Source organism: Cucurbita pepo, chromosome LG05 (genome assembly GCF_002806865.2).
Source record: "Cucurbita pepo subsp. pepo cultivar mu-cu-16 chromosome LG05, ASM280686v2, whole genome shotgun sequence".
Taxonomy (NCBI): Eukaryota; Viridiplantae; Streptophyta; class Magnoliopsida; order Cucurbitales; family Cucurbitaceae; genus Cucurbita; species Cucurbita pepo.
The window spans coordinates 3,754,954-3,781,212 of record NC_036642.1 but is presented as its reverse complement, the minus strand read 5'-3'; the positions used below and the strand labels follow the sequence as shown (position 1 = coordinate 3,781,212).

General features: G+C 35.7%; 7 protein-coding genes across 11 annotated transcripts in view; 4 read left to right on the top strand and 3 right to left on the bottom strand.

Moving 5' to 3' along the window:
• Positions 1-1,141: 1,141 nt before the first annotated feature.
• On the bottom strand, positions 1,142-2,106 carry LOC111796214 (acidic endochitinase-like). The gene has a single exon (XM_023678968.1). The coding sequence runs from the start codon at positions 2,068-2,070 to the stop codon at positions 1,207-1,209; it is 864 nt and encodes a 287-aa protein (XP_023534736.1). The 5' UTR covers positions 2,071-2,106; the 3' UTR covers positions 1,142-1,206.
• A 51-nt stretch (positions 2,107-2,157) lies between these two features.
• On the bottom strand, positions 2,158-8,341 carry LOC111796213 (DEAD-box ATP-dependent RNA helicase 10-like). Its single transcript, XM_023678967.1, has 14 exons — positions 8,144-8,341; positions 6,957-7,109; positions 6,288-6,411; positions 6,136-6,205; positions 5,353-5,415; positions 4,781-4,855; positions 4,535-4,654; positions 4,004-4,045; positions 3,846-3,920; positions 3,450-3,596; positions 3,088-3,225; positions 2,773-2,884; positions 2,599-2,687; positions 2,158-2,499 (listed from the first exon to the last, which is right to left on the bottom strand). The coding sequence occupies exons 2-14, from the start codon at positions 7,093-7,095 to the stop codon at positions 2,353-2,355; spliced, it is 1,341 nt and encodes a 446-aa protein (XP_023534735.1). The 5' UTR covers positions 7,096-7,109; positions 8,144-8,341; the 3' UTR covers positions 2,158-2,352.
• A 315-nt stretch (positions 8,342-8,656) lies between these two features.
• On the top strand, positions 8,657-11,128 carry LOC111796217 (myosin IB heavy chain-like). Its single transcript, XM_023678972.1, has 4 exons — positions 8,657-8,979; positions 9,764-10,082; positions 10,414-10,472; positions 10,853-11,128. The coding sequence occupies exons 1-4, from the start codon at positions 8,718-8,720 to the stop codon at positions 10,888-10,890; spliced, it is 678 nt and encodes a 225-aa protein (XP_023534740.1). The 5' UTR covers positions 8,657-8,717; the 3' UTR covers positions 10,891-11,128.
• A 720-nt stretch (positions 11,129-11,848) lies between these two features.
• Positions 11,849-15,936, bottom strand: LOC111796212 (probable inactive receptor kinase At4g23740). Of its 3 annotated transcripts, XM_023678963.1 has the most exons (4): positions 15,691-15,936; positions 15,450-15,567; positions 12,788-14,118; positions 11,849-12,723 (listed from the first exon to the last, which is right to left on the bottom strand). In XM_023678963.1, exons 3-4 carry the CDS (start codon positions 14,025-14,027, stop codon positions 12,023-12,025), a joined length of 1,941 nt encoding a protein of 646 aa, XP_023534731.1. In that variant the 5' UTR covers positions 14,028-14,118; positions 15,450-15,567; positions 15,691-15,936; the 3' UTR covers positions 11,849-12,022. The 3 variants fall into 3 exon arrangements, with proteins under 3 accessions (XP_023534731.1, XP_023534732.1, XP_023534733.1); XM_023678964.1 differs by having other exon boundaries at positions 15,265-15,936; XM_023678965.1 differs by lacking the exon at positions 15,450-15,567.
• Positions 15,937-17,768: 1,832 nt separating this feature from the next.
• LOC111796216 overlaps positions 17,769-26,259 on the top strand; it is a 22,364-nt gene continuing 13,873 nt past the window's right edge. The window contains exons 1-5 of one of the 2 annotated variants that reach the window (XM_023678971.1): positions 17,769-18,073; positions 18,264-18,316; positions 18,442-18,606; positions 19,016-19,117; positions 20,096-20,257. In XM_023678971.1, coding sequence (XP_023534739.1) covers positions 17,848-18,073; positions 18,264-18,316; positions 18,442-18,606; positions 19,016-19,117; positions 20,096-20,230 — 681 coding nt within the window. In that variant the 5' untranslated portion in view covers positions 17,769-17,847 and the 3' untranslated portion in view covers positions 20,231-20,257. Of the gene's footprint in view, positions 18,074-18,263; positions 18,317-18,441; positions 18,607-19,015; positions 19,118-20,095; positions 20,450-26,259 lie in introns of those variants that run through there. The other variant, XM_023678970.1, reaches the window with a different exon arrangement.
• LOC111796218 (ubiquitin-conjugating enzyme E2 10) lies at positions 21,581-24,093 on the top strand. 2 transcript variants are annotated; one of them, XM_023678973.1, is made up of 5 exons: positions 21,581-21,696; positions 21,774-21,867; positions 22,661-22,788; positions 23,095-23,199; positions 23,655-24,093. In XM_023678973.1, the coding sequence occupies exons 2-5, from the start codon at positions 21,798-21,800 to the stop codon at positions 23,796-23,798; spliced, it is 447 nt and encodes a 148-aa protein (XP_023534741.1). In that variant the 5' UTR covers positions 21,581-21,696; positions 21,774-21,797; the 3' UTR covers positions 23,799-24,093. The 2 variants fall into 2 exon arrangements, with proteins under 2 accessions (XP_023534741.1, XP_023534742.1); XM_023678974.1 differs by having other exon boundaries at positions 21,602-21,698; positions 21,787-21,867.
• LOC111795021 (ethylene-responsive transcription factor CRF2-like) lies at positions 25,139-25,954 on the top strand. Its single transcript, XM_023677244.1, has one exon. The coding sequence runs from the start codon at positions 25,139-25,141 to the stop codon at positions 25,952-25,954; it is 816 nt and encodes a 271-aa protein (XP_023533012.1).

Here is a 26,259-nt window from a genome sequence, read left to right as displayed (position 1 = left end):
GTTTTTTTTTTTTTTTTTTTTTTTTTTTTTTTTTTTTTTTTTTTTTTTTTTTTTTTGTTTGTTTAAAAGGTTGTAATTTTGCTAATTTTGTTTTAACATTTTTTCAGTTCTAATTTTCTTGGTTTGCTTAAAATTAGTTTATGATAAAATGTTTAAAAATTAATTAAAAGACATATATGACATCATTTGTCGTATCATTCACGTAAATTTTATATAAAATTTGATTATCTAAATGATTTTAATAATATTATTAGATATTCATCTTAATTTTCTATATTATTATAAATAATATCTTGTTGGAGCTGTTAGGTTCTGAGTCATACTTACTAGAAATATAAAAGTAAAACACTAGAAGATGAAAAGACATACAATACCTCAGAATGTACTATAGGTGGATACGACTAGTTGTCAACTTCTCCTTACCCAAGATTATATACTGCAAGCCGTTTTTATTTATCTCTTGCTTGCTTATATAATGTCTCTTTCGAAAATCTCTTTCTACCCTCGTTTTCTAAAACCTTCTCTTAAAATCGAGGCTAGAGGCTCGAGCATACGTCGCTTGGCCGTAGGCGACGCAAGAACGAATTGGCTTAGCTCACTTATCGTTGGAAAGTGAATGCCGCACAATTGCAAGTCTGCTGCCATTAAAAGTGCGATTGTGACACAATTTAGAGTTAACTTATGATATTCGGAGTGCAACAACCCTTTCACTACGTTAACCCAAACCTCCCATTTAAAAATTATAAATCAAAATAGTCCGAAGAGAATTAAAATAACAATTTTTTTTGTTTACATTTTCAACGGTTTAAAATATGTGAGATATATCAATAGAAATATAATACACTAGATAGAGTGGATTACCAAGTTCTTATCAAAATTGATGATGTAAAACCAAATTATGTTGTATATATTTTATAATAGAAATTATATTATTACAAATTTTAATTAAAAATAAATAAATTTTTTTAAAATGAAGATTGAAATAGCAGTTCTGTCTTTGTCTGTGCCACGTGGACATTTTTAATTAGAAGGTTTAAAATATTAAATTGAAATTAAGTATTTAGCTTAATATTATCTTGCATAGTTTAATACATATTATACGCGACAATTATTGTACTATAATAATTAAAAAAAGGGGAAGAAATCCCATTTTTCATTTATTATTTTACTTATTTATGGCTTTTTACTTAATAATTAAGTAATTATTCAAAGTTTGCCTTTGATTGCGTTACTGTAGCCTTTATCAAATGCTTTGCTCCACAGCATAACTCCTCCGTACTTGGGAGAAGTTTTAATCCTCGGAAGAACTCGAGAAATAAGCACGTTCGCCGGAATAAAACCACCGCCCGGCGCCGCCGAAGGTGCCGCCGGAAGCCCCATGAACAGCTTCCCAACCGGAAACGTCTTCCACCGGTTCCAAGAATTCAGGAGATTATTAGCGTTGCCATTTGCAAACATGCATGACGGGTTATTGTAGAATTGAACCCAAACGAAATTAAACAGACCGGTTTTAATGGCTGCGTCCAAGTGAGCGTCGGGGATCGGACATTGCGGCGCGGCGGCGAGAAGGACTCGGCCGAACCCCTTAAGTTGTCGAGCAAGTACGTCCCAGAATTTCCCAGAACCAGATTCTATATCGAAATCGACGCCGTCTAAAACGGCGTCGCCGAGTGGCCTTGATCTCGACCGGCCACCGAGGAAGTTGTTCCAGATGAAATTTGCGACTTGGCTTGCATCGTTGGCGGAGGAGAGTGAGTAGCTTCCGGCTCCGCCGCCGATGGAGAGGAGGACTTTGATGCCGCGACGTTGGCAGGCTTTGATTTGGCTGCTTAAGAAGGTGCAGCCGCCGTTGTTGGGGTTGCAGTGGCCAGCAAGGTTGAGTACCGGAGCTCGGCCGCTGCCGAAGGAGGAGAGAAATGCGATGTTGACGAATTGGTAGTTTCCGGTGGCACAAGTGGAGGCAAGAGAGCCCTCGTTGCCGTTTTGGCCCCAATAGACGGCGATTCCAGCGGCATGGGAAGATCGGAATATGGAAGCTGCAAGGAGGAAGATGACTAAAAGAGCAGCCATTTGTAATGAGCTTTGCTGTGTGCTTCAACAATGGAGAAGATGAACTGAATTTATAGAAAGGGAAGGCGATCACATGATTTGAACAAGTGAAGCAAAACAAAAAAGTATGATAATACATCACATGAATTTACACGATCTATTACAAGTAATTTCAATAAAAGAAACGGTCAAAATTTTTCATTCCTTGATGTGATCTGTAATCGAGTTAGAACACACCATATTTGCTTTAGCTTACACTCTACGCCTATACCAAAATTTGATCAAAATATAAATAAACATAATTTAGACTCGTTTTTTATTAAACTTCTTCGACATCTTCCCGTTCTTTCCACTCTTGAGACGTAGATACTTTTCAACGTCGTTGTCGTCGTTGTCGTCGTCATCTCCTCCACCTCTCCTTCTCTTTTTGCCACCACTTTCTTTGATTTTCTGAACATGTTCAACCACCACATTAACCAAGTAGGAAAAGAATGAGTAATAATTGTAGTTAGACACAAGACTCGTGACCATAATTTAGTAAGTAAATACCGTAATAGATATTCTCTTCGCCTCGGCCACACGATCGAACAACATCAAAACCTCCTCTTCCTGTGCCGAAAACTGTGGTAGTTTTTTCCCTGCCATATTAAAAAAGTTGGTTATAGACAAATAAAAAGACATCTGTCATGTTCTGAGGCTAAAAAAAGGGCATTCTTTGGTTACCTATGAGCTTCTCTATCTGTATGTACCACTCTAACTCATACTGGTTAACTAACGAAATGGCAACCCCAGAACGACCTGCACGAGCAGTTCTTCCCACTCTATGTATGTAATCCTGCACACAAAGTCATCTTAGAAGAACATTGGAAGAGATGAACACCTAATCTTTTAATTATCTTAGCCAATTTCCATAGATTCTCAAGCTCGATTTTTAGTTTGGGGAATCTATGAAGCTATCTTGTCAAAAGTTTCAGTCTACAGGATAAATTCTACACAATGATAATAGAAGAGTAATACATAGAATTGCAGAAGGAGAACCTTGGAATTTGAAGGAATATCATAATTTATGACCATATCCACAGATGGAATATCAAGTCCTCTGCTGGCGACATCAGTGCAGATAAGAACGTTGCACTCTCCAGCCTTGAACTTATTTAAGGCTCCTAGTCTCTTTGCCTGTCAAAGACATGGTCCGTGCACCGAGTTTAATAGAAATAATTCCACAAAATGATGAAGCCAATGAAAAAGAAAGGTTTCCCGACCTCCAAATTTTTCTTTTAATAAGAAACCTAGTTGATAAATGAAACATACAAATGGGTTTCCAAGTCTTTTTTCAACTTTCAAATATTTCATACCTAAAGAAAAGAGGTGTAAACAACTGAGTTATATCACAACAATACCTGGGTCATCTGACCACTTATGGGAATGGCTCTTAATCCAAGATTTCGAAGAATCAATGATAGAAGGCGAGTAGCATCACAGGTTCGAGTGAAGACCATTGATGTAGAACCAGACATCTCAGTTAAGATATAGACAAGATAACATTCCTGTACAAAGTGACGTGTAATAAAGTAAATCCAGCAGTAAACCAAATGTGCTTCCCATCAAAAGTAGGTAAATTCCTCATGCATGATAGCTCTTGAAATGCAAAAATAAATAAATCAATCAACTGATTAGACTCCTTCTGTCAGTCCTCAACTATGGCCGAAAGTAGTTTCTAAAAATATCCAGATTTGTGTGACCAAAAGTTATGACAAACAAAAATAATAAACCAATATTTAAGTAAGTGGGGAAACCTTATATTTCGCAGGGATAAAACAATACTCTTGCTTCAGTGTGTCTACTGTGGAATATTTGCTTGCCGCTTCAATCTGAAAGAATTCGAGACCAAGAAAGTTAAGATTGGAATAAACTCAGGAACTGAAAACTAGATCTTTGATAATCACAATCATACCTTAACAGGATTCCTTAAGCAGGCCCTTTGAAGTTTCCGAACCTGTATTATTATCTCAACTTGATCAGCAAACACTTAATCAGATAATTTCTCACGTGTATGCATCTAAAGAGAAACAACTGTTTTTTTTCTTTTTTTTTTGTGTGTGTGTGTGTGATGATGAAATATTGAAAAACTGAACTGAGGAAACTTTATGAGATTGTAAATATATAGATTTCATGCTACTTATTTCTTATCTCTTTAAAGTTCATTAAAACAGAGAACAAAAAAAAAAAAAAAAAANAAAAAAAAAAAAAAAAAAAAAAAAAAAAAAAAAAAAAAAAAAAAAAAAAAAAAAAAAAAAAACTAAGGCACACCACCACGTACGCATCAAGGATGGTGTTTAGCATATCCCATGCCTACTTAATAAAATAGCACAAGATACAATAAAGACTGCACGATAATCTTGTCTTCTGAAAAATTTTAAATTAATTCTATATTCTCAATACTAAATTTTGTTCTCCATGGGGAAAAAAATGTTTACTGAAATACCTTTTTAGTCATAGTAGCAGAAAATAGATACGTTCTCCTCTCACGAGGAATTTCATCTAAAATTTCATCTATTGACTTTTGGAAGTCTTCATTCAATAACCTGTCTGCCTCATCAAGGACCTGCTCAACATGAAAAACAGGCTATTCAGTAAAAATAATTACTTCAACCAAACATATTTAATTAACTGAAAGCTTATTGTCTCTCCATACAAGAAAAACTCAAAGGTGATTTCTTACGAAACTCACCAAATATTTCAATGTGCGGAGGGAAAAACCTTTTGTATTGGATAGATGGTCCACAAGGCGCCCAGGTGTCCCAACCTACAACAAAATAAATGAAATATTAAATCAACAACTAGATAAACAAGCAGCAATGGAAGCCATGACAAAACATTTGATATCGTGGAAATTATTACAAACAGGCTAAGGAAATTGTATATGGAAAGATCATGTACACAAAAGTACTACAGTGAACATCATACCATTGTTGATGCTTTATGATGTGTGGTAGTTTCAAGTTCAACTACTGGCTGCAGTTGTTATCACTAGTAGGAACGGTAACTTTATTTAACTTTGACGTCTGTTTTGACAGCCAGGCCTATTTACCGGTAGATTTTTTTTGTATAAATTTTGTATAATTTATCCTGGAGAGGCTTATGACTTGATAAAAAAAAAGATTCTTTTGAGGCTAAATCTCTAGTCAAATATCCCAAAAGAACAATACGATAATGTCGAGAAGAGGACATGAATTATCACATGGACTATCACATTCACTCTAGAATGAAGTTTAAGAGAAGCAAAAAATATCATAGACTTACGACAATATGTGGCCGTTTTGCCAAGTTAATTGCTTGCTGCACCATGTCTACACCTCCAACAAGCTACATTAGATTAAAATGAAATATTTATCACCAAGATAGCTCCATGTTTAGGAAGTACAGAAGCACAAAAAACATCAACAGGAAAACACTAACAAGAAAAGAAAAATAGGAGACCGCATCCTCAAGAAGTTCAACTAGATTTTGTATTCAGAAAAAAGAACCCAGCTAAAATAAATGTACAGTTCCCTATAGAACCCTTATTGCATCTGTATAGCTCAATCAGTTCAGTTCATACTACTCGATCCCTATAACCTCTAATTTCCCTCTGCCTTCTATTACAACCTTGAGCCACCAATTCCAACTAGACACCTACCGGCTAGCTTCCTATAAACAAACTCCCATCAACTATTCTCTCTCAAACAAACTAACTCCCTCGGATAGCACAGCAATTATTCCCAGGGGACTGAGGCTGTAAGCCATAGCTAACTAATCTCGATAAGTAGCACTATGTGAGTCTTCTTCCTCATCACAACGGCATAAACGATAGATAGCATTATGTTTCATTATATCCTCCTACAAACTTAATATCAGGTTTGGATAATATTTAATAGTCATCCTTCTATAATATATAAGAACTACTCAAGAAACGGATGATTATGAGCACAAGTTACTTGGATTTTTCATTATTTGACGTTTAAAAAAGAGTAATGTTATGCATATAAAAACACTTTCTTATTGACGTATAATAACATCCTCATAATTTGTAATCAGAAAGCTTACCACAGCACACTTAATACCAATGCCAGACCCTAAAGCTTCAAATTGCTCAGCAATCTGAATTGCAAGCTCCCTGAAGAATAACGATGGAAACACATATTTGAAGTTTATAGACAGGCTAGAATCTTTTAAACTACTACAATTGGGTATCAAACCTTGTGGGAGAAAGTACACATGCAAAAAAAGCTTGAGGAGCCTCCAAAAGGGCTTGCAAAATGGGAAGAGCAAAAGCTCCAGTTTTTCCAGAACCAGTCTGTGCAAGTCCAATTAAATCCTTTCCTGCATCACAGACGGTCACGGTTGAACATTATCAATACCACAAACATAAATTGCAAAGAAAGAACAGTGAAAACAAAGCAAAAAAAGGGAAGCCGAAGGGAAGGGGCATCACAGATCAATATTAGACATGAATCCTAAAATTTACCAAACCATATAAAGAGAATGAAAATACATCAAGGCTCAAATTAATTTTTTAGTAATAAATGTTATCATTGAATGAATAAATTAAAGTAGTGCAGGACCCAAAACCCAATGTGGTTACAGAAAAAAGCCACTACAATTGAGAACAAAAAGAAAATTGAGGGGAAATAAATTCAAAGAAAGAATCCTAAGAGTCAGAGCTAATTCTCAGTTGAACAACTCTTGTATTTTGTTCTGGACAAGTATGGTACAATATACGAAATTGACATCCTGCAAATATAATCAGAGCTATCCAATATCACCAACCTAATATTTATAGAAATATTTGTAACTCCCATGCAACTCCAAAATCAAAAGCAGTTACAAGAAATGAATTAAGTAAATGCATAAGCTAAAGAAAGAACCTTCTAGCGCATGAGGAATGGCCTCAGCCTGAATCTTGGATGGATTTTTCCAGCCTAAACTATCACATGCCTCAACCAATTGCTCACATATCCCCAAGTCCTTAAACGTCTTCACTTCTTCTTCATTGTCTTGCTCCATTGCCACTGTTAAATCTGGAGAATAAAACAAAACACAAGAAAGTTATTAGTGATATAACGGTGGCATGTGACTGATTGAAATGATTCATAAATATTAATACAACAAGTTCCCTAAATTAGACTATTTTTAACTTTTATTTATAAAATTTATTTTGTGAACGGATAAGGGGAAGAGGACAATGATACTGAATGAAGAAAATTGGGTAGACATTAAAAGTGACATCTAAAACGAGGATGAAACTATAATATACGTTAATGACTCAATTAAAGATCCTATTAGTGATAGTGATAACGCTATTGCCGATATGCTTTAGACTATTACTAACACAAGAAAGTTAAATGTACTAATGCACATCACTGTACTATTATGATTTTTTTACTTTATCGTTAATAATTTTTTTAGTACGTTTTGTACTTTTAAGAAATATTATTTGTTAAGGATATACATGTTGCCTCCATATGAGAAAACGTACTAGGATTACCTTAAGTCTTTAAAACATGGTTATACATCGCAAACTATCAGGGAAAAAAAAAACACATAAAGCATAATCTACCACAAACTTTGGCCAAATAGTTGCTAAAATTGAATGTAGGGAAGAAAAATATCAATTTGCATCATCTTCTAACCAAGGAAGCACAAATTCATCCAAATCTCCATCTATCTATATATCTAAGTACTTTATACAAAATTTATCTTTTTTAAGTTTTTCCCGCCACATTTTGCCCTTTTCATTATTTTCTTCAACTAAATTTATCTTTTTTAAGTTTTTCATTGTTTTTTTTATCATCTATATCTATGTCTATAAGGGGCGGCAGGGAAGAAAAACTTTTACGCCAAGTTGCTTGGTCAAGCAATCAAAGGAAAATTGGAAGACTGGTTCATGTCCGTATCAGAACAGACAAACACAAACTTCACTATTGTTTCTATCGGGCTATTGTTATTAAAGGAAAAAAAAAAAAAATCAAACAACTCCTCCATTGTTCATTAGACAAGTTGTCATTTGTGTTCTTCAGGTGAGAAGAAAGACAGATGGAGACTTGGAGAATACCTGTAACAAAAAGGAGTAGAAAATCAGCGCAATCTCCGTGGGGGGAGGAGGCTGCGGCGGCGGCGACACGAACGGAAGAAAGACGACGTCGGAGGCTGAACGGGAGAGAGGCAGCGGCGCTGCTGAGACGGAGGAGGAGTCGGCTTCAAGTGCGTGGAGTAGTTAGGGCTATTTCAGTTTTGTTTTTCTCAAGTAAAAAGGTGGGCTGAGCTATTTTCTTAATAAGAATTTAAAAATAATAAATAAATGTTTTGATNTTTTTTTTTTTTTTTTTTTTTTTTTTTTTTTTTTTTTTTTTTTTTTTGGTAACCTTTTCTAATTTATATTAATTTTCTATGATATGTTTTGATTTATTATCTTTGAAAAAAATATATATTTTCTTTTTAAAAAAAAAATTCCCTCTTCCGGATGGGCTGGGCTTTAATCGTTTTGGGCCCAAACTTTACTGTTGGGTAACCGAACCGAAAAAACCGTTCCATTTCACGATAGGGGCAGTGGCGACAATTTCTCGTTCAGGAGTTGAGACTACGGGAGAGCCATTTTTTCTCGGCGAGTCCAACTTCGAACAACAACAATGGAATCCAGATCCCGGAGGCGGGTCCTCATCGACGACAATTCTCCTGCCACCGGAGTTGTGGACCGACGCGACGCCGTCGGGACCGCTGACGATGTGCAGGGACTGAAATTTCGACCCTCCGATGGGAATGTGACCGAAGATCAGGAGCTCTTCATGGGCATCAAGGTCCGTCGAAAAGACTCGCTTCATCATGATTACAAGGGGGATTACATTGATGTTCCCTCGAATCAATTCTTGATGAAAATCCTGCAAAAGCAAGGTTAAATTTGCACATGCCGCGTTGATATTATATATTATTTACGGTGTTTTGATCATGTCCGGCCTCGAATTGAATTTCGTTTGCTTTTGTAATTCGCTCACGTATCTATGTGTTTTCGTGTCTGAAATTCGAAAATTATAGTTGATTGATTATAGTTTGTTCGTCCTGCCTTGTCAAATCGTATGTCGATGATAGTTTTCCATCTCCAGAATTGCGAATCTATTGCTCTCATGATGTTGAATAACTCTTCTCTCTCATCCCTTACTTTTTGTGTGCAATCAAATGAAAATGGTGTTTGATTTTTAGGATGATTGCTAGGTAATGATGGAAATATACACGCATATTTGAAATTATTATCTATTTGGACACTATGTATTGTTTAATTCCTAAACATATAATTTATTCCTATGCATTGTGTAGTTTCCTTTTTGAATTTGTGAATGAACAGGATCATTTCAGCTGGCTATTAAGCATTTTGGAGAGTATTTAGCAGAGTGAAGACGAGAGATTTTGTTGGATTTACTTTATTGTATCTTCTAAACTCCATCTTTGATTGAATAAGACATGAAATTTATTTGGTTGAACTCTTTAAGTATAATGAGGAAGAAAATAGTATCCTCCGGTGTGTTAATGTCTCTTCGAATGGCCCCTACTCTTGCAGAATATTATGGTTTTTACTGCGTTCGTATCAGCCATTTTGAACTGATGCATCGTTCATACACGTGTTCTTTTGAATTCTATCTCAAGCCATAACCAAGTTCTACCATGCTTTTTATCCCTGCAGGTGAAGAGAGTGTGCTTTTTGCAGACAAAGTTTTGAAGTTCACTGCTTCCGGGAAGATGAAAAGACGGATTCTTTTAATAACAGAGTTTGCCATTTATATCATTGACCCAGAAACTGATACCCTTAAAAGGAGGGTTGCCCTGGCTGCTGTGGATAAGATATGTTTAAGTGAACTAAGCGATAACTTCTATGCAATTGTAATTCCAACCGAGTATGATATACTGATGGCAAGTACTCGGAAAACAGAGATCGTAACAGTTTTGGTTGACGCCTTTAAGAGTTCCTCTGATTATGAACTTGAGATTGTATTCTCCAACAGGTAATGGACATTATCTTCCCCATTTATCGTTCCCATTATGAACCGATATTTTCATTGTTATATGATGGTACTTGTGTAAATCAGTTAATGAGATTTTGCTATTAATTTGAGTTTTGCACAAATGGTGATGTATAAAGGATGCCTGAGAACAAAATTGTTTAGAATGTATAATTTTTTACAAGATTGTAAAGTTTTTCGTTTCATTTTGATTTAGTTACCATTTTGAATATCTATTTCTTCTTGTTGAGTTTTAGTGTTTGAAGACAAGGATATTTGTGTTTTTTTTTTCTAAATGTTTGTTATCCCTCTTTTTTTTTTTTTCCTTTTTTAGGTTTGTGTACAGTGCAGGTGGTGAACTGATAAAAGAAGTTCAATTCGAGGAAGTCGAAGGTACGAATATATCTTTTTAAGTCGGAATTTAGCATTCTCGTTTATTTTGTTCTTGTTTCTCGTACTCTGTTAGAGAACCCGAAGATAGACTTGTTTCCCTTTTTAAAGAATTGGTAAAAGAAGTATATTTTATAGTTCTCTTCTGTTTTCCCTTTATATTGGGAAAAAAAAACACATTATTTTGTTCTTTTTTCACCTTATTCTCTCAAACTTTACATTTATTGAAATTATTTTCAAATGTTGTATAAAAATTTGGGAACATTTCTTGTTACCAAATGGAAAGCAAAGAAGAGTTACCAAAATAAATATGTTATTTGAAGAACTAAGAATAAGAACCAAAAACATTACTAAAAGTGTCTGGTACTGGTAATAATATGCAGGTGGTGTGAAAACAAGAATTTCGAGGAAGGAGGAGTGATTTATGACTGGTTTTATTGGTCAGCCTCTTCTTTTATATTTGATCAAATTGATGATTGGAATTTGATCTTGTAGATTCTTGAAGTATTTGAATCTGTATAGAAATGGATCGAAAGTTGTAGCTTTTGCATATACATGCCCTTCTTTTCCTCCTTCTATTTTTTCTTTGTTTCTCCGTTTTAACATTTGACTTCTTAGCTAAATTCTATTATCGATATCATTTTATTATCGATATCAAACCATCGACTATATTTTTTTTGTTTTAAATGGTATGAAATTCATTTCGTTCACTTTCTTATATTACTGTCATGATTTCCTTTATTGTTTTTTTATTAAATTTTTCAGGTTAAAACTCAATATTGTTCCCCGTATTGTTTTTTTTTTTTTTCGCCTAATTTTACAACATGAACACAACAGTAATTAACGTATAACCTCTCATATCTTTAACAAATAAATAAGTTAAACTATATAAAATATCTCTAAACTTTAGAATATATTTCAATTTTTTGGAATTGACTTTATTTTTACACTAAACTTTTGATAATTTTAAAGTTTAAGAATATTTTTGAAAGTTATTATATTTAAGGTAAAGATGTATTATATAATTCAAAATAATTTCATATGTCAAACTAAATCAGAGTGGGACAGGTGGGCCCACAAACTCACAGGTTTTAAGATCAAAACAAAAATTGAAATAATAATTAATAAATTTTTTTAACTTTTTTATTTGTAAAAATGTCAAACTGAATCAGAGTGCATCAGAAGCGTGTGTGCTCATGACTTACAGGATATAATAACCCATACGCCTAATCTCGAAAGCGCCATTAATCCATTGGCTCAGAAACCTTACTCTTTTAAATATAAGAATTTTAATTATGATAATTTCTTTATAATTTGTATTATAAAATAAAATTGCATTATCTAATTTTAAAATAATGTAATATAAAAATGCACTATTAAAAAAAAAAAAGGCGCCAAGTAACAAAACCAAAAAAAACCAGACCGATCAAATAAGCCAATTTTGGAACACTAAAACTAAGTTGCTAACCGAATCTACCAGCTGAATTTGATCATCCAGTTTGATATGAACTCGATCGGAAGCCCAATGATCCTTCAACCACAACCAGAAATCCTCAATTCGATTTCGACGGAGCTCCCTCTTCACCCTCGTCCACGTTCACCTGAATCTGGATCACCTCCTCCGCTCCACGTGGCAATGCTGGCGGCGGCGCCGGTTGGCTTCCTCCGCCGCTCACCTGGCGAACTCCCTCTAACCGTGCTGCCACATCCGCCATTGACGGCCGATCATCCGGAACTCTTCCTACACAAGATAGCGCTATTTGCAGCGTCTCTAACATCTCCTCCTCTATGTTCGGATATCTCAAAAGCTCCACATCAAACACCTCCGCCGTCCACTCCTCTCGAACCACCGCGTTCACCCACCGCACAAGGTGGATGATCTGATCCCCGCCGCCGCCGCCGCCACACTTCGTATGCAGTGGAAATTTTCCAGTGAGGAGTTCCAGAAGCACGACGCCGAAGCTGTAGGTATCGGAGGCTTGAGACGCTTTGCGTGAATCTTTGAGTTCGGGAGCGCGGTATCCGGCGGCTCTGGTTGCCGCTGGGGCCATAAGGTTCATCAGAGCGGCGACGCCGACGTCGGCAATGCATCCGTAACCGGCGGAGTTGAGAAAAACGTTTGAGGCCTTGATGTTGCCATGGACGAGCTTGCCGCAGGCTTCAGAGTGGATGTGAGCGATTCCTCTGGCTGCGCCAATGGCGATTCGGAGCCGAGTTTCCCAATCTAGAGGTGACTGCCCTTTCTCTCTCGCAACTGCAAAATTCAATGCACAAATCACACACATTTTCATGGGAGAGATTAAGAAGTAAGAACATACCATGCAATATTGCAGAGACACTTCCATGTTGATAGAACTCAAACACCATGAGTTTCTCATCCTTTGAATAATAATATGCCCTTAGACCACACACATTTTCATGATCAATGCTCCCAAGCACCTCCATCTGTTGCTCAAATTCCTTCTTTGAAACACACACTTCCTTCAACCTCTTCACTGCCACGGCATTGCCGTCTTCTAGTGTCGCCTTATACGTCGTCCCCGACATCCCCTTCCCGAGCACCTCGGAAGACGCCCTCAACAAGTCCTCCAAGTCGAACTCAAGGCCGTGACTCCGAAAAAACTTGAGGTTGTTGTTTTGTGTCTCAGACACCCTTTTGTTCACAAACTGTTCTTGCTTGTCCAGCTTTGATGAGGCTTTGTTTTTTAGTCTTCCTCTGTTTGAGCAACATATAACCATCAAAATGACTGCTATGACTAACCCCGTTGCAGAACCTCCAATTATAATGCCTAAAATTGCTGCTTCACCAAGTGATGTTGTGCCTTTCTTCAATGGTCGAGTACTCGGCACCGGTTCGTGAGCCGGAGAAACGGCATTTTTTAGCACGAGGTTGTTACCATAGAATGCCCAACTTGGAAATTTTTTAAGGGACTGAGGGACATACCCTGTGAGATTGTTGTTTGAAAGATCCAACTCTTGCAATCTAGGAAGGTTGTCTGGAATCTCACCAGAGAGTGAGTTATTGGCAAGGTTCAATGTCGTTAGATGTGTCGTGTTCGAAATCGAGCGAGGGATGCTCCCATTGAAGGCATTGTTTGACAGATCAATGATGTTGAGATTCTTCCATACAGAGAAATCCAATGGCAATGGACCGGAGAACTTGTTGTTTTGCAAGTAGAGTGAACTGAGATTTCTCAGCTTTAGGAAGTCAGAAGGGAAAGGCCCTGATATGTAATTTGATCCAAGGCTAAGAGTTTCAAGCCCCGATAGTCGACCGAGAGTGTTGATTGGGATCGAACCGTGTAAGCCAACTTCAGCCAATCTAAGAACTACAACTTGGGATTCATCATTGTTGCATTGAACTCCCATCCATTCTTTGCACAAAGAAGTGCTCTTCTTCCAATTGAGCGAGTGTGAGTGATCCATCTTGTTGAGAAAATTAAGCAAAGCTTCCTTGTCTTTGATGGGCTCCGACATCACCGGATAAACGTTCGCTGCAAACCAGAAGACTGCAGAGAAAACAAAGACGACAAGCTCAAGGTCCCTTTTGAAGCTCATTTCCACCGGGAGTTGAGGCTTTTCAAGCAAGAATGAATGAGCAGCAAGGGGATGATTCAATAGTTTTCTTGGCTCCAATTGTTGGTTGCATCTTCATGAGAAAATACCAAATGAATTAGAAATTTGCTTCTCATTTTATCAAACATGTTCGGAAATAGACAGGGAAAGAACAAGAGAAAGTTGGATGGATTCACTACTTCTAACTGCTTGTCGAGCAAGCTCAGAAACAGGCAGCAAAGCCAGCTCAAGATGCAAAAATGAAACAAAGCAGCAAGAACAGTGAAGGGAATTAAGATTAGTAGCTCAGAAACAGGCAGCAAGCTCAGAAACTGGCAGCAAAGCTAGCTCAAGATGCAAAAATGAAACAAAACAGCAAGAAAAGTGAAGAGAATTAAGAACAGTAGCTCAGAGACAAGCTCAGAAACAGGCAGCAAAGCCAGCTCAAGATGCAAAAATGAAACCAAACAGCAAGAAAAGTGAAGGGAATTAAGATTAGTAGCTCAGAAACAGGCAGCAAGCTCAGAAACGGGCATCAAAGCCATCTCGAGATGCAAAAATGAAACAAAGCAGCAAGAAAAGTGAAGGGAATTAAGATCACTGGTTCAGAAACAATCTCAGAAACAGGCAGCAAAGGCAGCTCAAAATGCAATAATGAGATAAAGCAACAAGAAAAGTGAAGGGAATTAAGATCACTAGCTCAGAACAAGCTCAGAAACAGGCGGCAAAGCCAGCTCAAGATGTAAAAATGAAACAAAGCAGCAAGAAAAGTGAAGGGAATTAAGATCACTAGCTCAGAAACAGGCAGCAAAGCCAGCTCAAGATGCAAAAATGAAACGAAGCAGCGAGAAAAATGAAGGGAACTAAGATCAGTAGCTCATACAGAACAGACCCAAAAAGCTAAAATGACTACAAAATTAAGGTTTTACTTCTCATTTTCTCAGTAGCCAAACAAGCCTAGAAACAGCACTGAGAAAAAGGAGCTGAAACAGAATTAGCAGAGGATCCACTTCTTACTGCCAACCTCACAAACATCAACAAAGCTTGCTCAAGATGGAATAATGAACCAAAGCAAAAGAGAAAAGTGAGTTAAAATTTTACTTCACAAAAAGCTCAAGATGCAAGAATGAATCATCACAAAAGGCTCTAAATGACCATGAATCAAGATTTTGAAAGAGGGAGTAGCAATGTTTTCTAGACTTCAGCAAAGAGAATAGTGAAGACTGAAGTGAATCAATACCCCAAAAATGCAGAATGGCTAAGACATCAAGATTTTCCTTCCCATTTTCTCAGTAGCCAAACAAGTTCAGAAACAAAAAGAGAAAAGAAATAGCTAGGAATCAAGATTTCTTTCATCCCCCATTTTCTCAGCATCCAAACAAGCTCAGAAACAACAAGAACAGCAATAATAAGTTCACTTCTTACTTCAAACTTCCCAGTCTTCAACCATTAAAGCTTCCTCAAGATCCAAAAATGCCCAAATCCATCAAAACTCGAAACAGATAAACAAGTACGTTCTCATTCGATCGCATTGATGAAGAAACTGACGAAAAAGGAAAACGCAAGGAAAACGAAAAGTCAGCTGCAAAAGGTTTTTGTTCACTTGTGATAAAGAGCAGTTAACATCAAATACAGAGAAAATGGCAGAAAATAAGAGAAAACTCACATCAGAAAATCGTCGAAAACGCCAGAGGAACAGGAGGGTCCATGTGATATGAATGGGGTTCCTGCAAATACTATTTTAATGGCGATATTGCCGCCATTGATGCTGTTTCTCTGAGGCCCCCTTGTGTTGGATTTCGTGGATACATCGAGAAAAAGGATGGAGATGAAATTTTGGGTATAATTATTCTCATTTCAATTTATTACACTCCAAGTTCCAACTCACTTCAAGCGTTCAGAATTGAATTACGATNTTTTTTTTTTTTTTTTTTTTTTTTTTTTTTTTTTTTTTTTTTTTTTTTTTCAGTTCATTTAAAATGTGAATATATTATTATCCTTTTGGAATCCAAAGCATGTGACCATTTTAAAATCTATTGAAACCTTTTTATTATTTAAAATATCATTTAAATTTTTTTTAATTACAATAATTTTTTATTTTATAAAAATAGTTTTTTATAAAGTTTTCATTTTTAAATTATAAAAAAAGAATCCTAAGAAATTAATATATTTTCTAATCTTACGACATCATTTCTAAAAATTTAAATTTTAATATTACAGTCTAATCTTAGTTTCAAAATTAATTAATTTATTTTTTTAATATAATAAAAAAACATATATAAATACACACGTATATTAAGAATTAAAAACATATATTAATAGTGTCTCCAAACCCATTTATTTAACGAAAAAAATTTGAGATATGGAATCTCTTCTGTGATGTAAAACCGACTATCTCTAATAAAAAAAAATATTTAAAATTATTTTAATTTTAAAAATATATAAAATAAAAATTAGAAACATATATTTTTATCAAATTTAGTAAAATATGGTGTATATTTTTTCGCAAAAAAATGTTTTTTATTTTTCCATTTTTTAATATTAATTTGAGTTATTTTTTAATGCTAATTTTTATGGTAGCAGCCAAAATTATTGCAATGTGGTAAAAAGATGGGACAAGGGCGTGGAAATTGAACGGCTTGGATTGAATTAGAGAAAAAGGAATCAAAATGATTGGATAAAAGGTTGGTTTGTTTGGTAACCTAATTATTAATTTCCAATTTGTTTTTTATATTAATTTGTCAAGAATTAACCACTCCTGTCACTGTCACAATCCACCGAAAATCCTCTCCTTTTTTGTCTCCCATTAATTTTATTTGTGGATTTTTAATAATTATAATATATATCTTATACTTTTATCTAATAATTTTTAAATTATATTTTAGTTAAAAATATTAAATTAAATAAATATGATATGTCTAAAGTCGAATGAACTCATAACTTATACGATATCTAAATAGCTAATAATCAATAGTTCCAAATAATAATTCTAATAGTTTTATTTTTTTAACATAAAATAATTACTATTTTAATAAATAGTGGAAGCGTGGTAGACTGATAATCCACGAGTCTCAGGATTGAAAATTTGACTCTAATAAGTTTTTTTTAATATACAAAATTTTAAATTATACGGGCATATATGATACCGAGTATGGAAACGATTCAAAGTGGCTTTATAGTTTTACCTTGAATTTGACATCTATTCTTTCGTAGACATGCACTCAAATGTGCATTATAACCATAACGTCCACAAGCCACCAATGTCACTCAAATGGAGGTCACACGCGACGTGCTTGGATCACGGTATACGAATATAATAAATGTTTGGCTAACTTATTATAAAACCCATTTAGAGAACGTTGGTGTTGATACCTCTAGGGTTAACTCGAGGTAACATGTCACACTCTAAGCTCATACAAAACAAGTCTAAGAGAAATAGGACGCGTCATACAGTACAGTGATACGGGTAATGATGTTTAGTATATAATTATTTACGACTATGCTTATTATAATGAGCTCATACCTCACGTCAGTTTGATTGGATCATATAATTTTTTTTATTATACAAAATCGTTTATTTATATCAAATGAAATTATTAAACAATAAATTAAATTGTGAGTTTAATTAAATTAATTAAATTTGTAACCAAAATAATTAAAATTAAAATGAGAAAATTTTGACTTGGGAAGGGCGTTATTGCAAATTAAGATAAAATGGAAACCGCATATGAAATAACCATTTATAAAGTCTACTTCTCCGCGAAGCGTTCAACTTGGATTGTCCACCGTCTTTCCCACCGTATTCTTCTTCCTCCTTTCGGCTATGGCTTATGATTACAGAAACAAGCCCGGCTACTACAACGCTCATCCTCCGATGTACGGCCCAGCCGCTTCATCTTCACCATCTCCTTCAATTCATCCTATGTATACACAGTCCATGTACCCGAGGATCGGTCAGCAAGGTCATTCACCGGCGCCTCCGGTGGCTCGAGTCTCCTCCCACCACCATTCTTCTTCTGCTGCTCCTTCTCCATCTTCTCCCTCCTCTTGTAAGTTTTTCGCCTTTGATCTCGCTTATTTATGAGTTTTTGATGAATCGTTTAGGTTTGTGGTTTGCGAGTTTTAGAAATTGTTTTAGGGTTTGCTTGAATTGTTTAATCAAATCCTCCAATCTTGAGGTTTTTTTATTGTGATACGTTTTCTTTTCTTCGTTTTGATTTCGATTTGTTGATTGTACAGCAGGATTGGGCATCCGGGTTACCATTAAACCGGAATATCGAATTACTCCTCCGGTGAGTTTTGATTTTGAGTTTCATCGATTTCTGAATTGAATCGAGATATGATCGACTTTCCGGTTATTAAATCTGGTAATGTAAATGTTTGCTTCGGATTTTAATGGCTCGATCTTTTCTTTTAGCCTCAATTATCGCCACAAGTTGGAGATATTCCTCGGAGCAATTTCCAATTTGATTTTGAGTTTGAGAAAAAGGTTTTGGCTGAAGCAGAGAAAGAAACTCCGAATTGGAATCGGTTTGGGTTGGAACACCCTCCTTCTAGACCTGTAGAGTCGTCATCTTCAATGGTACCTTCTTTTCCTTCTTATGTTCTAATGTTCTTTTTTTCTTCATCAAATAGCTTCATAATATAACTCTAGCTTTCTAACCAGGGGTTAATCAAGGAAAATTTCATTTACCCAAAGCATATTTGTAACTTTTAGTCCGTCTTGGGTTGATTTCTTTCCTTGATATCATGTATCACATATATTATTCCTTGGCAATTTTATTTATTTATCAATTTTGTACTTTGTGTTAATTGTCTCTTGAATAAGAAAGATTATCTAGTCGGTACTAGATACTATTTGATTGCTTTCTTCTTAAAATGGTATTATATGGTGTGTCTTCAGGCCTCAGTTCCCTCTTTTCCGTTTGGAGGTCTATATATTTCCACAAGCTATTATCCGCGTCGTTATGAGTATACATGTTTCCTTGTAGGGTTCTCCAGGAGATCCAGTTGTGAACAAGTATGTTGCATCTGGCTTGAGTCGGGAAGCAGTTTCACTTGCAGTTGCTAATTATGGAGACAATCCAACCAAGGTAACTATGAATGATTGATGGAGTTACGTCCTAGGGGAATGGGATATAATCTTATTGTAATGTAGTATTTGTGGCATTTGATATATCTTGATAAACCACCATGATTGACATAGGGCTAGTAGTCCATAATGGCCAATGTTAATAAGAAAATACTTAAAAGAGAATGGATTCAAGCCATTGTGGCCACCTGTCTAGGATTTGACGACCTACAAGTTTTCTTGTCAAACAAATATTGTAGAGTTAGATAGTCGTGTCCCATAAGAATAGTTAATTGATGTGTAGTCCATTTATACAAAATTGTGAAGGGGTCCTCTTGATTGAGAGGGATATCCTTCGGAGCATAAATAGAGGTGATGCATGGTTGTTGTCAGCTCGTGTTGTAAGGTGTTAGGTTAAGTCCCTCAATGAGCCTAACCCTCTTGTTTATTTGCCACCATTGAGTTTGGAACCTTGAGCCAATTACCAATGGTAAGCCAGGGGAAGGTGAGAATAAAGTCGAGTCATTGTGCCCTTTGTCCCCTAGGGACACATGCTACAATGGTTGGGATATATATGTATATTCTTGATCATGTGTAAAGGGCTTGCAGGATTATCTTTACTTCTCCATGTACTAAAATCAAGTTGCTCGTTTGCTTGCGATGCACAGATGGCGGATCTATCCACTCTTTGATGTTATCTTATAACTTATGCTATTTAATTTAATTTTACCTCACCTTTTATAAGGTTGAATATAAGCAATGTTACCTCACCTTTTATAAGGTTGAATATAAGCAATGTTACCTCACCTTTTAAGAGGTTGAATATAAGCAATGTTACCTCACCTTTTAAGAGGTTAAAATATAGTCTTGTTTTCGTTCTTATTTAGTTCCAAACTCTAATAGAGTCCTGATTTAGTTCCTCTATTCCATCTCGTAAAAGTACTCTTTTGTTTGTTTTTTTGGTTTGGATTTGCTGACTGACTCGAGCATAATTTTGTAGGTTCAAGAATTTGTGAAAGGCTACACACTCCTACGAGAGATGGGATTTCCATCCAACAAAGTGGTCGAGGCATTACTCATGTATGACAACGACACTGATAAGGCTGTAGCTCACTTTCTTGGCGGTACGTCATAAAATAAGAATTCTGGAAATGATTGTGTTGTACTTCAACTATGGCATCTTTGTATATGACAACAGAGGCCACTTGAGATTGTAAATTTGACAAAGAATATAGGCGTTTGTAGTGCTGACTATTTGGTTTTGGTTGATATTTTGGGAGCAATATGATATTATCCACATATGTTATACCAAAGTTATCACCTTTCTAGTAATGATTATGTATGGAATTTTGTTTTTGAACTTGTTTGATAAATATTACCAGATAAACTGTGACAAACTCATACTGAGTTCTTCATGCATGAATTTCCCTTCAAGAGGGGGGAATCTTGAAGCAAAGAAACATGCTTATGACATAAAATAGTTGCTGGAATTCAGTTTAAGCTCTGTACAATACGAAAGGCAGATGCTCAATTGTAGCTTACAAATTGAGCATAATAGTTTCCAGTTCTAATAGTTTAGTTCATGTTCAATGCTGGAATTTAGTTTAGTTCCAAGTTCTAATCGTTTCCAGATGCTCAATTGTAGCTTACGAATAAGTAAGCACCCATTAATGGCTAAACTGACCTGTTAGTCGATCCAGCTCTTTAATCATGTAAACCCTGTTCTCCACATCCTGCCATAACCCGCAAATCATCCATAATGAAACCCCAAGGGAAGAAGAAACAGTAAAAACATCGAATCAAAGAGAACGAACCTGCTACTCGTAGCGAACATGGAGAGCAAAAGGGTCAAAAGGGTTGGAATTCGATTTATTCGATTTGTTTTTGTACCACTAGTTTTTTGTTTCTGTACCACCAACATCAACGACGTATAAACTGAGAATGAAACAGGTGACGGGATGAGGTAGACAAAAAATGGTTTTAAAAAAGACTTGAATATAATATAACATAACAATTATTGGAACAAAATAATAATTAAAGAACAAAATTTTAATTGTTTAATCAATCATTTAATCTCAATAATTTATGCTTATTTAGTTATTTATTTATTTATTATTATTATTTTTATGCATCCAGTAAGTTTGATTTTGAATTTAGGTTCTAACCAAATTTAAAAAGTTTTAAAATTAAATATATTTTTGAATTTTTAAAAATTTAGACATAAGACACAAATTAGATTATAATTTAACCCAACAAAATTAAAATGATATTATTAAATTGTACTTTAAAAAAGAAAAAAAAAAGAATTATATTAAAATAATGGAATCGATCAAAAGAAAAATAATATATTTATAATATCCGTGAAAAAAACGCTAAGGGAGGACCCACAACTGTCGCAAGAATATGAAACTGTACCAATCAGAAGCCGCGAGATTTAGAGGGCCCCACACTAAACGCTCTCAATAAATATTCTTTTTTTCTTTACCAATTCTCTTTCTTCTTCTATTTTCGCTATCCTCTTCCTTACGAGCCCTCACGGCTTAGAGATCCAGAAACCAAAAATCTAACTGTGAGGGATTTTTTTCAATCTTTGCTTCTCAGGTATTCTTGTTTATCCATATATGCAATATATTTTGTTTTGATTTTCCCTGGATTCATCTGATGGCAGTGATCTTTAGCTGTCATTTCTAGGTTTTTTTCTGATGGCGTCTAAGCGGATCTTGAAGGAGCTCAAGGACTTGCAGAAGGATCCTCCCACGTCTTGCAGTGCTGGTATTTTGTTTCTTTTTATGTACTTTTTTGTTCTGACCACGATCTTTGCTCTTTTGCGTGTTTGCTGCTGGTTGGAATCGGATTGTTTTAGTTTTGATCTGATTGAGAAGATTCTGCTTGGATTGGTGTTGAAAATGTGTTTGTAATTTCATGATGGTTTGAATTATGATGCTTTCTGATTTTAATTTCTAGTGGTGTTTTTGTGTGCTATGAATGAGATTGAAAACGCATTTCCTTTGAAACGGCATGGATAATCAATAGTTACAGCCTCCAGGAAACTTTTGGTATAGATGTAATTTTTCTGTAGTCTTTTCAAAGACATATTTCCATTCTTAGTCCCCGTGTCTTAACTATGTTCACTGGTGAATGTTAGAATTGGTTGATGCTAGGCTTAAATCGAATGATAGGATGAATTAGGCCACCTAAACTAGGAAACTTCAAATTCCTCCAAATTTCTAAGTTGGCAATTTTGACTTTTCCTCTCTTAGATGACATAATTTCTCCTCAATTTTTTTGTTAAACTATCTAATTAATCATGTCATATAGTCTTTATCATCAACCAATTCTAACATTCACTAGTAGGAAGGGTAACATTCAAAAACTAACTTCAACACAATAGACTAAATTGAAGCTTTTTAAATAATTGGGGTTAAATTGAAAAAACATCCCAACATTAGGGGCTAAAAAATATATAAAGACCTTCATTTATATATGTTCATAAATGTTTAGGGCTTATAATTTTAAACGGAAGTCGCAAGTCTTCCTTTGTTGATACGTTCTGCAACGATCACAGGTCCTGTAGCTGAAGACATGTTTCATTGGCAAGCAACCATAATGGGACCTCCAGATAGTCCCTATGCTGGTGGTGTCTTCCTTGTCACCATTCACTTCCCTCCAGACTACCCATTTAAGCCTCCCAAGGTATTTCCTTCTTTGTTAATTTTGTATCCTTATCACACTCCCATTCTCCTGATTTTGTCCATTATGAGCATTCACGCGCGTATTAGTTTTGAGCAACTCATGCAGACTATAGATCTATTTTACATTCTGATTTTTGTTTGGAACTTCAGGCAATGTTACTGGGATCTCTCAGACATGGCCTATGATCTAAATCATGGAAATAGTTGCTTCTCCTGCTGAACACTTATTAACTTCTATCCATAGTATTGTTGGATGCAAAATGACTACTTTTTGTTCGTTCAACTCATATAAATAATAAATTTTCAGGTAGCGTTCAGAACAAAGGTATTCCATCCAAATATAAACAGCAATGGAAGCATTTGCCTGGACATATTGAAAGAACAGTGGAGCCCTGCCCTAACCATTTCTAAGGTTCCATCCCCTGAAATTTCATTGAAGATCATAGTAAATTATCATATAACACATCTCACACACTGCATCGTTTCCCTTTCTCCATAATAATAATAATGATAAAAATATTGCCTGCATCCACAACAGTCATTTTAAGATATTTAAATCAGATATGCAATTGTGTCCTGTTGCATCTCTCAGGCTCAGTTGAAAGTTGGTAACTGTATTGAATGGCACACTACAATATTTATTTTAAGCATGTTGTTTTGTTGAAGTTCATGTGCTTTCTATCCACTGCATTAGATTTCTCACTTTCATGGTGGACTTCGACATAATAGGTCCCTGCTCAGATTTAGGGAAAACCTGATCTAGTTCTAATTAATAGGGGTTTGTTGCACTGCATTGTTCTATAATTTTGATTGATGAATCATGGGCTGTAAGTTTCTATTGAACGGATGGATAATTGATTTGTTAAGGTGTTGCTCTCAATCTGTTCTTTGTTAACGGATCCTAACCCCGATGATCCGTTGGTGCCGGAGATTGCTCACATGTACAAGACAGACAGGAACAAGTATGAAACCACTGCAAGGAGCTGGACCCAGAAGTATGCCATGGGGTAGGTAAGATAGTATCCCAATCCCCCATACCCCTTGTAAGTTGGGAGGAATCTATTGTCATTTTATATGCCTGGCAAATTTGTATGCAATTGTAATTCTGTTTCAATCCCTCTGAAAAAGAAATGCACCAAATATTTGGTGCAACAATAGCTTTGTGAAAGAAGAAGGTAAAAGCATGTTTTTCCCTTGTTATGCATGGATAATGTGAGCTCTGTTTAGGGTTTTGGATGAATGTAATCGTGCTCCTTGAACATCTCTCCCTTGTTTTCTGATCTGTTCTATTAGGGATTGGAACCCCAATATATGTCCTTTGAAATATATTCCAACTTTTGAGCACCACATAGGTCTCTTTGAAAACTCCAAAACTTAAAAGAAACTAGGATGAGAACACTTCTGTGCATTGTGGGTTCCAAGGAATATTCATCAGAGTATTTAATGAGGGACTTGAATGTATTTGGATAAAGGCTNTTTTTTTTTTTTTTTTTTTTTTATCATACCAAGTGTTTCCATAAATATAAACCTGAAATTTATGAATTATTTTAGTATTTTAAAATAGGGCTCAATTTAAAAAAATATGGCCGAATTTGTTATCTTGATTTCTAAAACTCAAAATTAATTTGAAAAGTATGGAATAAATTTATAGTTTTAATTAATTTTTTTTTTAAAAAAAAAGTAGATAAACACTCCTTTTTTATAAGTTCGAATATTTCTTAAAAACTCAGCCATGAAAAAGTAAATTTATGAAGGAAACAAAAATGGAAAAAGAAAGGAGGAGGAAAAAAAAAAAAAAAAAAAAAAAAGAGAAAGAGGACATAAATAATAAAGAGGTGTGTTGGGTGTCGCGTAGATATCTCGGTGTGTAGCAGAAACGGCGTCGTTTTGTACATTGCTTTCTATTTAATATTTGTACATATGCAGCTAAATTTTATATTTTTTTCTCTCCTTTCTTTCCCTCCTATTTTCATATCTAGTCGCCCTAAATATTAAATATATGTAGGTCGAGTAGATATTTGAAAAGCTCTACCAGTAGTAAGTTTTTGTGTGAATTTACTCATTTAAGTGGTATTAAGTGGTATTTATCAACTCTGTAAAGTTATTCAAATCACGAGTATACAAATAAGTTTTGGCAAATGTTTGATCTAAACCCAATGTTGGAACAATGTTAATTGTTATATGTTATGGATAGTTTTTGTAAAATGTTTTTCAAAGTGATTATGAGAAACATTTGAATATTTTTATAATATCTCAATCTTTTAGTTCTCTTTTTCCCTTTATTCCTTTTTTAAAATCTCTAGAATGCAAATTCAGAGATTCCGCCATTAACCCTCAGCTCTGAAACTACCATGGAAGTTCAAACCATTCTTTGCCCAAAACCCACCTCGGAACCACCGGGAAACACCGCTGCTTCAAGAATCGTAAGGATCTCGATGATCGATCCGGAGGCCACCGACTCCTCATCCAGCGACGAAGAAGCTGCGAGTCTCACACGCCGCCGTGTGAAGCGTTACATTCGCGAGATCACCATCGGGACGCCGCCGATTGGCGGCGGTGGCCGAAAGATGATAACGAAGAAGAAGAAGAATAAAAAGACGGCCATGGGTAATGTGAAGAAGTTCCGCGGCGTCCGGCGGCGTCCGTGGGGGAAATGGGCGGCGGAGATACGGGACCCCGGTCGCCGTGTACGGATGTGGTTGGGGACGTACGACACGGCGGAGGAGGCCGCCATGGTGTACAACAGAGCCGCCGAGAAGCTCCGGGAATCCGCCGCTTCAACAAATTTCCTCACTCCTCTGCCGCTAACAGAGCCTGCCATAAAGCCATCGTCTCCGACGAACCTTTCATCTCCGACGTCAGTCCTCCAATACAGAACCCACTCCACCGATTTCTCACCGCCATTCCAGACCGCCGCAACTGGTGGCGCTGCCGAAGAATTCCCGGCTGTTGATTTCCCCTTCTTCGACGATATATCCAAATCGATTGTTTTTGAACCTCCTCTGCTTCTCGAGTACGAAACATCTCTAATACAGGAAATTCCATGGTTCGGCTGTGACTCCAGCGGCGGTGGAGACGACGGCGACCCTGTTCCAGCAGTAAGAGGAGAAGATCATGATTATTTTGAAGAAATTTTGATGGGTTCGGATCCTTTGGTGGTTCTGTAGAGGAATTGGCAGAGTGACAGCGCATAGTCGTCGGCAAATGTGCCGCCGCCTGCCTATTTTCTGGCAGATTTTCCGGCCGCCGCAACGGAATCTCTCTTGGATCGGTTTTTGTTTGTTTTGTTGTTATTTCAATTTTTTAATAATACTTTTTTTCTTTTTTCGTTTTTTTTTTGTTACTTTTATATTTTATTTTCTGTAGGAAATATTATTTTATGATTATATATTTATAAAATAGATTATATATATTATTAGAAATTGTCTACCCTAAACTTTGTATTTTGCTCAACAAATTTAATTAATTTTTT